The 14,767-nt window shown below is 39.3% G+C and overlaps 1 protein-coding gene across 3 annotated transcripts in view; it reads left to right on the forward strand.

Annotated features, from left to right (window-relative positions):
- The window catches only part of MYLK (myosin light chain kinase), a 1,478,514-nt gene extending 1,466,195 nt beyond the window's left edge, over positions 1-12,319 (forward strand). For all 3 annotated transcript variants that reach the window (XM_085647312.1, XM_085647311.1, XM_085647313.1), the window contains 3 exons: positions 289-418; positions 5,250-5,390; positions 10,102-12,319. In XM_085647312.1, coding sequence (XP_085503438.1) covers positions 289-418; positions 5,250-5,390; positions 10,102-10,373 — 543 coding nt within the window. In that variant the 3' untranslated portion in view covers positions 10,374-12,319. The remainder of the gene's footprint in view (positions 1-288; positions 419-5,249; positions 5,391-10,101) is intronic.
- The last annotated feature ends 2,448 nt before the right edge of the window (positions 12,320-14,767 follow it).

Here is a 14,767-nt window from a genome sequence, read left to right on the forward strand (position 1 = left end):
TTACGTGCGTTATTGTGGCCATACATTTTTGTATATTTTTTTTCTTTTGATGTGACTTCATAGTAATTCCAAGGACACTGATTTATCTTAGTATTTTTAATCTTCCTTCCTACGATGCCAGGTAACCTTAAACACAAAATGTCAGTGTATAAAAGTGTACTCGAAAGCATTAGGTTTTACATTTGGACCATTTTAGAAACTCACAGCCTTTTCCTGAAATATAACATATAAATAACTTACATTTTTTTTAACAATACAAGCACTTAGGAGTTCTCAATTGCTTTTCAGAAAACGGGCAATGCAGTACGAGCCATTGGGAGGCTTTCTTCTATGGCGATGATATCAGGAGTCGGTGGCAGGAAGTCTTCTGGAAGTTCACCTACCAGTCCTTTAAGTGCAGACAAAGTAGAACCTGAAGGTAATTGTCGAAGTGAATGTTTTATTTGCTTTTTCCACTGTTTAGCTCATCTTCAGGGTTAATAGGAACACACCGAATGTTAACACCCCCTTACACAAATGTTGTATCCCCTGTTGAATCAGAACTAAGCTGGCTCTAGTTTTTAGACCTCACGGGAAGTCCGTTTAGGTTAAAATAGAAGTAAGTATACTACATAAAATGATGAAATTTTGCGAAAGCGAGTTTGTGCAGTTTTTAAGGTATTTTCTTTTCGGCATGGTCTTACTGTTAAATGTACTTTCTGGTATTGTCATTTGACGCATTTAATGGCATGGCATGGCTAGCTAGTAGTTGATTCTTTTGACAATCTATGCACCTTATTTTACCAAGTTTTATAATCACCATATTATTTCACAAGTGGCCTCACAGTATATCTGGGAAAGGCGCTATACCTAGCGACCTCTTCATGGCATCTTCACAGATGACCTGAAGAAAACACCTGTTTTCACGGAGACGAACCAATGGGATTGGCAATATTCTCATGTAACATTCCCTCAAACACAAAAACGGTAACTTAGCTACTAGCTTACCCGTAGCTCACAGCAAAGGCTTCATTCAGTTTAAAGACAACCTTGACTCAGGGTTGTATTGTTTTTTTTCCCATTTCATTGGCTTAAAAATAATTATTCATTTTTTCTTGTTTTCCACTTATACTGGAAGTGTTTTCTCTGCCTTCAGTACTCTTTCAACACATTTCCGAATGTTGGCCCTCCTCCCATCCTACTCCAGTCTGACATCCGGATATGGCCTGCATTTGTAACATCAGTGTTGCACTGATTGTCAGTGATAACTCTCCATACCAGAGTTTATTTGCATAGAACTTCTTGTAGAACTTCTACTTAAATCCAGCCCCCCTCTTTGCAGACTGTCACTGTCTGTCTTGTTCTGAGGATGCGCCATCCAGAGCTACATATTGCACTGCATACTGATGTCAGTAGTGGTAACACAACCTCCCTTTTCACTCCATTTTATACATTGACAAGCAGGGTTGTACCTGTGAAATAATGATGGCAGGCAAGACCTACCAAAAGATAATTATTACAAAGCGATGTAATGCCTTTCTATTACAGAAATAATTAATATATGCTAATGACACACTTGTTACTTGTAATTATTTTCAATTGCGACGCCCAAACCATTACATCCTGCTTTGGGAGTTTATTTTCAGGGAAAAAAAACTTCTTGGTTGAACAAACACAACAAACATGTATCCGCCCTGTAAATTTGGTGACATCAGTGGAGGCACAGGACTGGTGACTCAGCTGAAGGCACAGAGATCCCCAGCAGCCTGATGGGGAGCTCTAAATTTGCCAGTATGTCTTCCACTAATGGAACGAAGGGCTCAGCCTCCATAAATCTGATGAGCTAATGGACTGCCAGGGTTTAAATGACCCCTGTAAGAATGAAACTATCTAAAAATATCAATGGCCAACACAAAGTGAATATTCCTAGTGATTATTATACTTCATTTGTGTAAGAAATCAGGGCTTCTTTTCCAGATGCTCCCATATTTGCCCCCATTTGGACTAGTAGATGCTGGCTTTCGACTCTGACAGTACTCTGAAGCCTGCTAACCAGGCTGCTAGCTCTTTCCCTCAAACTGTTGTTTGAATTGGCAGTCCTAATTGACAGAGACTTTACCCCCCTATAAGTCCCTAGTATATAGTATCAGGGATACCCAGGGCATAGGTGGTTAAAATTGTCCCCGGGGCTGCAGCACGGTTTTGTGCCACCCTGGGTGACCCAAGCAAAATACTGACAGCAGGCCTGCCATTGCAGGAGTAGGGCAAACTGCTCAAACTCTACTGTGCTCTCAACATGTGTGGCACAGTAACAAGCACTGCCTCTATTATATGTTAGGCACCCCCTAACGTAGGCTTCCTCAGCCCAGGAGGCAGGATGCATTACATTAAAGGTATGGGAACATAAGTGCACGCCTATATGTCCCTATAATAGTCTTCCCCATTGTTAACTACAACAAGTGTTAATGGTCCAAAGTATAACATGGGCTGCAAACTGGGCCCTATTGAGATAGGCAGCTCCATCATGGTACCAATAAAATAGGTCATGTTGGGTATCAAACACGATTCTCGTGCCCTGGGTGATATGGCAGGTACAGGTGTCACCTTAGAAGTTGCCCACCTGCTTTCCCCAGCTTCACTGTGCTCTGGCTGACCAACCTGCACTTTACTGCACCTGCTGCCACCAAGACAGTATTCTGACCTCTTGCCAGGCGGTGTAATCACTCCCAGGAGTCAGAAACAAAGGCTGGGCAGAAACACCTCCCTCCTCCCCAGCAGGCTAGTGAATTGGCACATCGAAACAAGGAGCTTCAAAGGCTGAACTGCCTTTTATATGCATCTGGGCTGCCTCCTTAGAAGGACACTGCCCTCCCCTTGCCTGGACTCGATTTTACCCGGGCAAGGTGGGAAATTAGATATTTAGGCGGTGTACACCTTCGGAAAGACTGAGTACACCTCTAGGGTGGGCAGCCTGATCTGTACACCTAAAAATCGACTTCTGCCATCTTTAGGAGGGTATAAATAGTGGTTTATAGGTAGAAAAGGTGACCTTAGCTACCGGTTGTGTTCCCCTTGGGGGAAAGAGAGGGGGTAATTAACTGCAGGGACTAGCTGCCCATTGGCTACTAGCTCCCACAACCCTAACTCCCCTAAATATAAGATTTAAGGGACCTCCCCTTAAACCAGAACCTTAGATCTGCACGACTTACTTCAAGGAAGGGCAAAGAGGAGACCCATGTTGCCGACAACAGGACTATGCCCACAACTCAAAAGCAAAAGAGGGATGCTTTGTCCCTAACGCAACAGACCTGGAACTGAGTGAATGACCCTTGTCCTTGGCTGGAGCTGGATACTCCTGAAGAGAGGAACCCTTGTGGAAGCGAGAAGCACATCCAGTCTCCCTTGAACCAGTTGCACTGGTCCACTGCAAACTGCAGTTAAAAACACTCACTGGACCCAAAGAATCGATAGCCATCGAGCCCTCAGTGGGATTAGCCAAATTCAGGTGGTCTGATGCATTGTGGAAGTTGTAGCCCCACCTGTCTCGAGGTTTCAGGCTGCTATGTCAGTTCGCCAGACCCAGTAAGGTTCCAGAAGCTTTTCGCTGTACTTATCACTGCCAAGGTTTTGTGGTCACCAATCCGGTAACCAACCCCAACACTCAAAGCTGCATCTACAGGGAACACCGTGGAACCATCATCCAACATCAGCAGCTGTGTATCTTTTATATTGTTGCATTCTGTTTCTTGCAGCACCATATTAGCAGTAAAATCGGCACCACCCGCGGCTCCCATTTAGCACCAAGGACAGCCAGAATAACTCTGCACCTGATTCCATGGGCTGGATAAAATTGATCTGACTGTTGTGGCCTGGTCCTGGGGCCCACATGACCTTAACCCTATAAGGGTTCCAAGTAGCTCAACCTGCAAGTGACCGATTGTCACAAGTGGATTTTGCCCTTGACCGCAATTTTATTTTGTCTATGTATTTTTCTGCACTGATTTAATATTGTTTAAAAAATCTATAACTATGATTAAATAAATGTATGTCATTCCATTAATTTTGCTGTCTAAATAAAAATAAAAATACACTCTATTTTCATAAATTGGTATTAGATTTCTCTCGAGTCATCTTTGTCCATTTTGGTACTCTGAACTGCTTAATACATGTTCCTCTAGTAAAGCCTTACTGCACTTTGCCACTCTTTCAGGAGTGAGCTAAGGTTTCATTAATGTGAATTTAACCCCTTCCATGCTCATGACGGAACGGTTCCGTCATGAGCATCGGTTGAGCTGTGCTCATGACGGAACCGTTCCGTCATGGCCCCGCCCGCGCTCGAACCCTTCAGCACCGCGGGGGAATCCGCGCAGCGCTGAAGGGGTTAAGGACCATCTTTGGGGTATTGTGATAATATTACATGGCAAGGTTACCCAGCCATACCACTTAATGTTTCACTTTCCTACAATTTGAAATTGCACATTATGAATCCCACAAAAGCTACATAGAATAATGCAATATATATTCCAAGTATCAACACTGCTTCTGCTTACCTGGCAAAATTGAATGATTTGATAAACACACAACCTTGCCCTAATATCATTAAATTCAACCAACAATTTCAATTTCAGGATAGCAACACCGTTGTCTGGTGTAAAATCAAACTGGACTAAAATTGTGAATATCTTCTTCAATTGTTGATGAAACTAGATTTCTCCTTATATGTTAAAAAGTATCATAGAGAGCAAAAAAGATTCTTTTAAAACTTGAAATATACTATAACTCATGGTCACTTATGTTGAGTTTTTACAGTTTTCTGTCTGCAAAACATTTGTGTTTAAACATATTTGTTTTCTACATATTTGTTTTATTTAAAAAATGATGAGTAAGAGAGAAGAAAAGGATTAAAAAATGTGCTGGTGCTTCTTCCTCATCTATGCAATTTGGCAGTTTTTGTTTTAGGGGGGTTAAGATTTATGAACGTGCACTGAGCATATACCTGATTGCTATCCGTGCCTGTTCTTTTCCCATGCATGTCTTGATTCAGAAAAGGTACCTGGGAAGAGGGAAAAGTCCAGGCATACAGCACATGTGGTTCACACATATGACTTCCTTGCGCTTTAAGTTACAGGAAAATGCTTTATATTATACAATGCCCTAGCTCCCACCAGCCATGGGACGAAAGAAGAGGAGCCTGTTGCACAGAAAGCATTTTAGCATAATTCATAATGTTCCCCTACAATATCTCACTTTAAAAAATAACATCTTTTTAGCCATTTCAGAAGACACAAATGAAACTTTCCTTGAGGAGGTAGCTGAAGAGCGACCCCACATCAAGCCATATTTCACCACGACGATTCTTAACATTGAGGTTGTGGAAGGAAGTGCTGCTAGATTTGACTGCAAAATTGAAGGTATTTATTATTTCTAGTTCTTTTTGTTGTGGAGTGTTTCCATTGTTCACTTGTTTGGAAGATCATGCTTCCAGATCTCACTCATCCTCTGATTTATTTTACCCTGCCAGCCCCGAAGGAGTTAATAGAAAATATTTACTTTGAAAATTCAGCCTTGGAGGAACTCAGTGGGAGATGTATTGTGGGTGGGCCCTTTGGCAGCACTGATTGGTCACGGACAGAAGCAGCCAACAGTCAACCTAGGTTAATTATACTTCAGGGACTTATCACACCGCTGCTACATTAGTACTTGTGCATCTCAACAGGGCTACCACAGTTTTAATATAACAGACCCAATATTTCCCCACAGGCTATGAAAAATGAAATCCCATAGGGGCCAGCATTAGTCTTTATGGATGCTGCACCGTTAATGGACAAGCCTTCTCCTCTCAGGAAGGGTGTCAAACTATTGACAAAACAGTACAAATACTTCTAAGTGAGCTGTCACACACATAGTATCATCAAGTCTCAGTGAACAGTCGTACACTTAGGTAGAGAGTACCATCACTTCTTAGTGAACTATCCTACACAGGACCATCACTTCCTAGTGAGTTGTCATACACTTAGGTACACAGTACACTCACTTGAATCCTGAATATAACTATTTGTGATATTTAGCCTAGTTATTAATAAGCAAACTGTTCTAGTTGAAAGTCAAGTGGAGGGTTGGACAATCCTTTATTTTGTGGATGTGTGGATGCTAATTACGGAGCTCAAGGACCGCCACATTACCTTGCTGAGAAGCCTGGGACTGCTCGCCATATCTATCACTGAAAGTCAAGTGCTGAAGGGATTTTATTTGGCTTAATTGTCAGAACTACAGAAGAACATACTCCAGCACATCAGTGGCAAATTAGCTCAACCCTATGGTTAAGACCCAGTATCCCCTGCTTGCCTCACAGTCTCCCAAATGGGAGTCTGAGAGTAATACTCAAATAAGTTCTCTATAGAATTCCACAGGGAATGTGTTTAAAGCTAGAGAGATAAGAAGGATTAGCTATGGACAGGCAGGGGCCCAGAAAGGAAGGAATCAATTTTAGCAGTAGGAGAAGCAATATCATTGGGTCATTCAGAGAAAGAAATACAATATTATTGTGTGCTATAAACCTTGATGATTTATGGCGGCATACATCTTCTTTTTCCATGGATCATGGCAAGAAGAATACTCAGGATAATGAATAGAATGAAGTGTACCGCTAATAGTATAAATCAGTGTCCGAGGACAAGAAATATCATTTGACTTTGGTCTTTTTGGGAAGGCAAAATGAGAATTATGTTCAATGTATAGTGTTTGGAAAGAGACTGCGTAACAGATATCATGAAACCTAAAACAGAGCTGGGCGCTTCACGACTGTTGCTGCTGTTGCTCAGTGAGTCGTTGCTTTGCTCTACATCTTTGATTCCTCCCTCACTTGACAGTCTTCATCTCAATAATCTTTTTTTCTGTTTAGAATTCATTGTCTGGATTACAGTAAGGCATGACAGTGATAAACATATCCTTTCAGAAGTAGGATTCTCTGAAAGAGGTATTATGTTTTCAGTGATTTTTGGAAGAAACTCCATTACAAAGACTTTGTTGTTTTTAAGGGGAACTGAAAAAAATGTGTGTTCAATAAAATAATCTGGAATTCAGAAGATTTATGGCGTGAAATAATCCAAGAAGACTTGCTTTAGACGGATTTATGAAACATACTTGGATGGCAATGACTGTGTTACTTATACGTTTCTTTTTTTAATCCAATAGTAAAATGTAGTGATTTGTTTCTGAAAAAACATTTCCATACAGAGCTTCTTCATTGGGCTTCTTAAGTTAGGGAAGTTTAAGCAAATGCACTGGCAAATTGTGACAAGGTGCAAAGATGCACAAGTACCAAAAGCTAGTAAATGGAATATTCTGTGAAAAATGGATGAGTAGGGAACCCAAGGGTGGATGTTTTAAGATTTACATTTCAGTAAATAATATGGTGATGAGAGATGATAAGGGAGAAGAAGAGTCAATGGAAAGTTTGTCTGCCATGTCATCAGAAGCAAGTTAGGAGAAAAAGTAGGCTTCATGGCATCCATTTCTTAAAAAAATAAGAGGTCCAATCAACAACTGCATAAAGTTGAGACACATTGGCAGAGCAAGATTGTAGTTAGCAGGATAATAGAGATCCTTAACTATTGTGAAAATCTCAGTGGTAGGAAGACACGTTTTAATGACTTGATGTATCAACATGCATCTGGTTACAGAAATACAGGAATATTTTAATGCTTTTAGTGCAAGAACTCATTTTGTTTGTAGTTCTTGAAATTAGAATGTTCCTTGTTATCATATATACAGTACCCTTACACTTCCTGTGAAGCGATGATCTTCATAAAATAACTAATGCAGTATAATAACGTAAGCTTGCCCATGAACTATAGTGTAGCTAGCGAGTCAAAACACTGATGTCTCCAGGATGCTGGTTGGTACTTCCCTTCCTCTTTGAAAACTGAATGACAGCGAGAAGGCTCTAGAAGATGCCCGTAAACCAGATATAATGATTTGTGAGTAACAATTCTCTCTCTTAGACATTGAATTAGAGCATTGAGATACCTTCATAACATTTACAGTTTTTCATTCATTTTAGGATTTGTGTTAGCAGTGGTGGCCCTTGAGAAGTTTGATCTTTTTAGGCATTGTGCATGAGCTGTTGATTTGTGGAAACAATACACAATGATTTTCTTCAACTGCCGTATTCGTAAAGAATTGTACTATGGAGAGGGGTTATTCACAGGGACCATGAAAGGGATGGGTTAATCTGACATGGAGAGAACATAAAGTTTTCACACAATGTTCTCCGCTTCAGGTAGCAAGGTAGAGACAGAGAAGTGAGGCTCTAGTGAAATTGCGCTTGTTTACAGTTCTTTGAGCAAATTGTTTCATTTTTATAAGTGAGCTTCTGCTGACTAAACTTTGACTTGTACCTCTAATGAATAAAACCTGTATATTTTTTTAAAGTTTGGAGTTAGCTACAACCTTTTAATCCACTAAGATTATCTACATAACATACCTAATTATTAGGGCTTTCAGCCAGCTCTCCTTATCCATGTGTGTGTGGAGTTATTCACATTTTTCTTCAACCCACTACAGCAAGCACCTTGGGGTACCGGTGCAGGCCACTTCAGCTATTGGCAAACTTCACTGCGAGTGACTGCATTTTGCCCCTTCATCTGTGCCTCCGTATCAGAATGGGCCGCCTTGATCCTCTATTGTTTCAATATATTAGACATCCCACATTCACTAATAAACTCAGTTCTCTCTTTAAAAAACTTGTAACATTTAGCATTCTAGGTATGCAGCTCATTACATTTTTAGTTTTCATGCAAATGTAATTTGACTTTTTAAGAATCATCAAACAAAACTGTCCAATCCAGGTTCAGCACCGTGAGTGCTTGGTGTTGCCTGCATCCTACCAGACCCATACAAACTATAAAAAAACAAATGCTGGCAAAGCAAAAACAGGGTTCAGCACTCAAAATAATGTGCTTTTATTCCTCTAAATACATTCAGAGGAGACGATGTGTTTTGGCTATTGCAAGCTTTTTTCACATTGGTCACCGTTTTTACATTATTCATCATGAAACTAAACAGTCACGTGACTTCCTATAATGTCAAATTCTGAACCAGGCCTACAGACCTGGTTAGATGTATAATCAAATATAACTTACCTGCACAAAAATCACAATAAATACCATACTTGTCCACCACTAATGTATTATTGTTTTTTTTTTTTTAAATCTACAAATATTGCGTGCTCATCAATGTACATCTGATAAACATCAGTAATACATTCTTAAAATGACCTACGCATTACTATCACAATAAAATGTAACTGTGATCAAATTGCCAAAGAGGCATTCAAACAAATCCCAAAGTTGTGTTTAAAAAGGCGATATAGTAACATACTATGTAGAATTTAACATCCTATAAGCTATACATTTTTACTTGATATCTCCGTCCCACTCACTTGCCAGAAGTAACCGCTATGAATGTTATTGATGTCTCTTTTGTAGTATTAACAATATAATTACCTCAGTTTTATTGACACTCAAGCCCAAGTGGACAATTCATACAATAACCTTCAGAATTGAATGTAATGCATTTGAATACTGAAGCAGGTTATAGTGTCTAACCACATTTCATACTGCAGTGGGCCGAGGAGAAAAGTAAATCAGTACAGTGGCCAATATATTCTCTTAATAAAGATACTGCACACTTTTTCATGTAATAAATAGAATATTAGTAAAGTGTTTTATATAAAGAGAGCCGCGCCATGTAGTATTCTAATTTTAACAAATTAGTTATACATTAGTGGTTGACAAATGTTGTAATTACTGCAAAGTCTTTGCAGATAAGTATATCTTTTATTGTACACAAAGCACTTCCGTAAGTCTATTTACACTGTCTATTTCATATACTAGGAAGTCATGTGACTTTGTTTATATTATGAATGGTACAAAAATGGCAACCAATGTGAACATGGCTGAAAGCACTTTACAGGACCTACTTTGATTGTGGGAACCTGTTCTTGCTTTGCAGGCTTTTATTTATGAATTTGAATCATATACACAAAATCATGTCAGTGTCTTGGGTTTTAATTGCAGGAGAAATGTGCCTGTCACTTACATCTATTGTGTGTTGTTGCAGGTTACCCTGACCCAGAAGTTATCTGGTACAAAGACGAGCAACCAATTAAAGAGTCCCGCCACTTCCAGATTGACTATGATGAGGACGGGAACTGTGCTCTGACTATTTCAGAGGTTTGTGGGGACGATGATGCCAAATACACATGTAAGGCTGTTAACAGCCTCGGGGAAGCAACTTGCACTGCAGAGCTCATTGTGGAGGTAATGGGCAAAGAAGAAGAGGAGGAGGAGGAGGAAGAAGAGGAAGAAGAGGAGGAAGAAGAAGAGGAGTAAATGTTTTGTTTGCATACCAAAACTATGGACTTTCTCAATGGCTCTGTTAAAGAAGTTATTAACAGCACCTAGTGTGATAAATGCATATTTTGGTGATCGCAAGTTTGTTTGTTCATCTTGATCAGTTGTTACCTGTTTGACCAGGAAAGTGTACTTTGGATTTGCTGCTGTGACCTGCTGTTCATTTCCTGTAACATGCGTTGCACAGCAAATATAGTGCTGAGAACAAGTTGCCAAATGAAGTGGTACACAGCACAGCATTACCATTCTGATATAGGTGTATTTATTTTATGAAATGATGATTATTTTAAGGGCCATATTATCAGATCCATGAATATTTCCACACTCATAAATCATCTGGCTTACATCCCACAGAAATCATAATGTTAACACTATGGATATATTTTATATATTATGGTAGGCTGCTGTGTGTGAGAGTAATTGGTGTTTTGTTTGAACCCCGACACAATTTGAAGTAAGTCATTGTCTTAAACACATTAACCTGAGAGAAACCAACAGACCATTGTACACCCTTTTTTACTGCAACTTCTTCAATACTTGGGTATTTCAGCAAATAATTACCCACTTCCCAGTAGTGCCATTTAACTATTGATGTCTGAGTATAATTGATTTCCATTCTACTAAATGAGGTGCCTATGACTGTTGTCTCCTTCCTCCCCCTAAATAAAATATAACCCCTTCCTCCTGTCTCACCAGGTGCAAAGTCCCTGAAATACTCGATCTGAATTGTGGTTGTTGGTGTACGACCTTCAAGCCTTCAAGCTTTCTGACCCATTGTTTCACTAATATGGTGGCCCCTTTTTTTTTTAAACAAATGTTCTAATTCTCTCAGATTAGTTTGTTGTGGGCCTGCATATCAAGTGTGGACAATGAAGCTGCTAAATACCAGGAAATTAAGCAATATCGCGGGTTGCATGGTGCATAATGGATATGTATTTTTATATTTGTGTAAATCCTATATAAGGGCGTGTTCAACTCAATTTGGTTTCTTTGATTTGCGGATACAAACAGGTTTCAACTGATACTGCACAGATGGACATTGGCTGCTGTAGCCTTCACAAATGGAGTGGTTTAAATTATTCATTATATGTAGTTGTTTCCAAAGAATTTCGCATACCGCACAGCCCATTGTAAACTTGGGCATTTAGTGGGGAGGCTGTGGCCTTAAACAAAGAACTGTGATCTCTTTTGTCAATTGAGAAAACAAATAACACACATCGACTATGCTTTATGTTCACAAAACTCACACTTCTGCATTTCTGTTTCTTGTGCAAGGGTAATATCAGGTGTTGTAAACTGATATGCATCTTCTAATTAAAAAACATTTCCAATTTCTGCATATCATTCCAATTACATATTTGTATTTTGTTTTTTCCACTTTTTGTGTTTTAATGTTAAATATGTATCCTAAAATTTTACTTAACGTAGGTTTTACGAGAAATAAATATAATATTAAATGTTATTTTATGCAGCTATAAAGAATATCTGCTTTAGGATGTGTGATATTACTGTTGGTAGTCTTATCTGTTTTTACATTGGTTTGAAATTTGTTGGGTCCTGTCCCAGTATGGTGGATTGCACAATGAGTTTTCATACCTGCTTCCTTTTTTAACTTTGCTTGGTTCAATTTGCCAGCATGTCTTTTTTTCCTGCAAAGGGTAAAAAATCCTTCTTGTAATAACCACAGTATTGCCACAACTCCTTATTAGGTAAGGGTTTCAGACTGATCTATGTGTGTACAGAGCTTTTCTCTCACTTGTTCTAAATGTGCTGAGGCAGCATTGTTTTTTACTGTATTACACAATATGCTAGCATTTTTCCAGTTTGTTCGGTCATCGGGAGTGAAATAAATGAGTTCACTACAACTGTAGTCAATCACCATTTCTAAATAAATAGAACGGCAAAGCATGTTATTGGAACACCAATTGCAGACTCTAAGTTTATTGACTAAAAAAAAGAAAACTATATTTGTTGAATTGCTTTTTTAGTAGGAAGATGTGAAATTGTTTGTGTGTACATCTATTTCTGAATAGGTGGAACTCTGTGTGCGTACAGATCTCTATATATGTGTGTGAGGATATGTTTATGTGTTGATATCCCATGGAGGTGAGGAGCAATTAACTTTTTCTGCCTCTTTCTAGTCGTAGGAATTGTAAAACAACATATTAAGTTAACTGACTTGCCATTAAGATGTTGGGGAAAATTATATCTTTTTAACTTTCCTCTAACTGCCGAGTGATATAAATTTAATAGTAAAGTAACAGATTGCATTCAACAGGTTGAAAAACAGACAAATCCAGAAAACCTGATGGCTCAGTTATTATATTTTCGTTTTTCTACTTTTGTTACTGCCAAAGGAAATTAAATTGATGAAGCCACAACTGGTATATTATCTTTAATCCCTAAAAAAAAATCCCGTTTGGCACACTTTTATAGAGATACTTCATATGCAGAATCATTTGGGGGATAAAAAAAAATTAATTATCGGAAAGGTACCATTCAAAATTACAACTAAGTGGTAGGAATACAGTAAAAATTTAAGGAGATCAAACAGTAGATTTTGGACTGAATGAAGTTTCAGACCTGCACATTCTCTTGAATTAATCAGCTCATACTATTAGAACACAAGAAACCCAATTTCCTTAAGCAGGCAATGTAACAATTTATTGTGTACCAATAATCTACTTACCCCATAATCGCTTCTGCACCTCGATCCTTGGGTCCCTGACTCCAACTGATCCTAAAAAGTATTACCTTTCAATCTTAAGCCATTGCAACCTGCACCATCCCTTCAAAAGCCTTGTGAGGCTTTCCGTTGACACGGGGGGCCACCCCCTGATGAAATCTCCTTGCTTCTTTATTTCCACCCTCTTGTGAGAAATGGTCGAAGCAATGGTTCCTGGCCTATGATCAAAAGGGGTTTGGCCATGTTTGACAGTCCACTCCTCTGCTTATTCGCTACAAGAACATTCTTAAGTGAAAATGTATTTGTAGCAAATCTTGACTCTCTCATGTGACAGCTTTCGACCATACTCAGACCTGAAAGAGCCATGGGGCGCACAACCTTTGCCAATAACTTAAGTTAAGATATCTTGTGCACCCACCTCCTGCTGCACATTTCATGACAATTTGCAACACACTTACAATCTTCCTCCCCAAACACTCTGAAACGCACTTTTACAGAAACATTCTACAATAGACACTTGAGCCAACGCCACCTCTCACTCTTGTTCTTCAAGGTTTATGTTGCTTATGCCATACATCGTGCAGGCATAGAATGCCTCAAATGCATTAACACAGACATCCTCTTTATCAATGAAACATGGATCATTGGAACTTCCGTCCTTCTCTAACTGATCAGCTAAACAATCGCACAGCATCTTTGCAATCATAATGCAGGTGATAGTCCTGTTTGTTTTGTTCATACATCTTTAATTTGAATAATGACATAATTATTCTGAAGTGTCACTTATGCAGAATGTTTTGTTTCAGAATGATCATTCAGTTTAGTTTGAACTATTCATCAGAAGAATATTACTTGACTGTTCCTCTTTCAGCAATAAACTAAGTGCTGCAACACAATTCCTCTCTCATCTGCCAGTCTTTGAAAATGCCAATGAGCGGAACACCATTGCATCAAGAAGAATATTGAAAGAAGATAGCTTACCAGAAGATACTGAGCCAAATCAAAAGCTCACGGCCAGCTGGAAGGCAGATCAAAACAATTGCCAAGAGATGCTTTACCAGTCAGAAGAGACAGCTAAAGGCAGAAGCAAAGTAGATTAAAAGGAATCATTGTAGAAACAAATGTGACAGAGCTTAAGCATAAAGCAGTAAAGGAACGAGAGCAGAAGTAGTTTCCCAACAAGTCAAGCAGAACTGTCACATGTGTGAGAGAGTGCAAGTCAAAGCAGAGATGGGCAGTGCCGGCTCGCATAGGGCGTGCTGGTGGGGCGGGGAGGGGCAGGGTTGGTGGTAGTAAACTCGGACATACGACGGAATGGAGGAAAGTAATTATTACATTCCTCCGTTCCGTCGTATGTCCAAGTTTACTACCTCCCCACCCTGCACCTCCCCTGCCCCACCGCCCCTTAGCATGCCCTATGCGAGCCGCCACTAGAGATGGGGCACGCTTGCACAAACTGGCGGGTGACAAAGGAAGCAGCAGTGCAAACAAATGTAAAGACTTGTGAAAGAGGAAAAGCAGAGAGACCAAGAAAGTACATTGAGCAAAAAAAGGAGCCAAATTAAAATGAAGCAAAAAATAATAATAAAGTGAATAAAAAGTGAGGAAAAAAATAAAGGGAATATATATATACATGTGCAAACGAAGAAGTCAAAAGCAGAAAATAAATCAATATTAAGTAATGACA

The sequence above is a fragment of the Triturus cristatus genome, chromosome 3_2 (assembly GCF_964204655.1).
Source record: "Triturus cristatus chromosome 3_2, aTriCri1.1, whole genome shotgun sequence".
Lineage (NCBI taxonomy): Eukaryota > Metazoa > Chordata > Amphibia > Caudata > Salamandridae > Triturus > Triturus cristatus.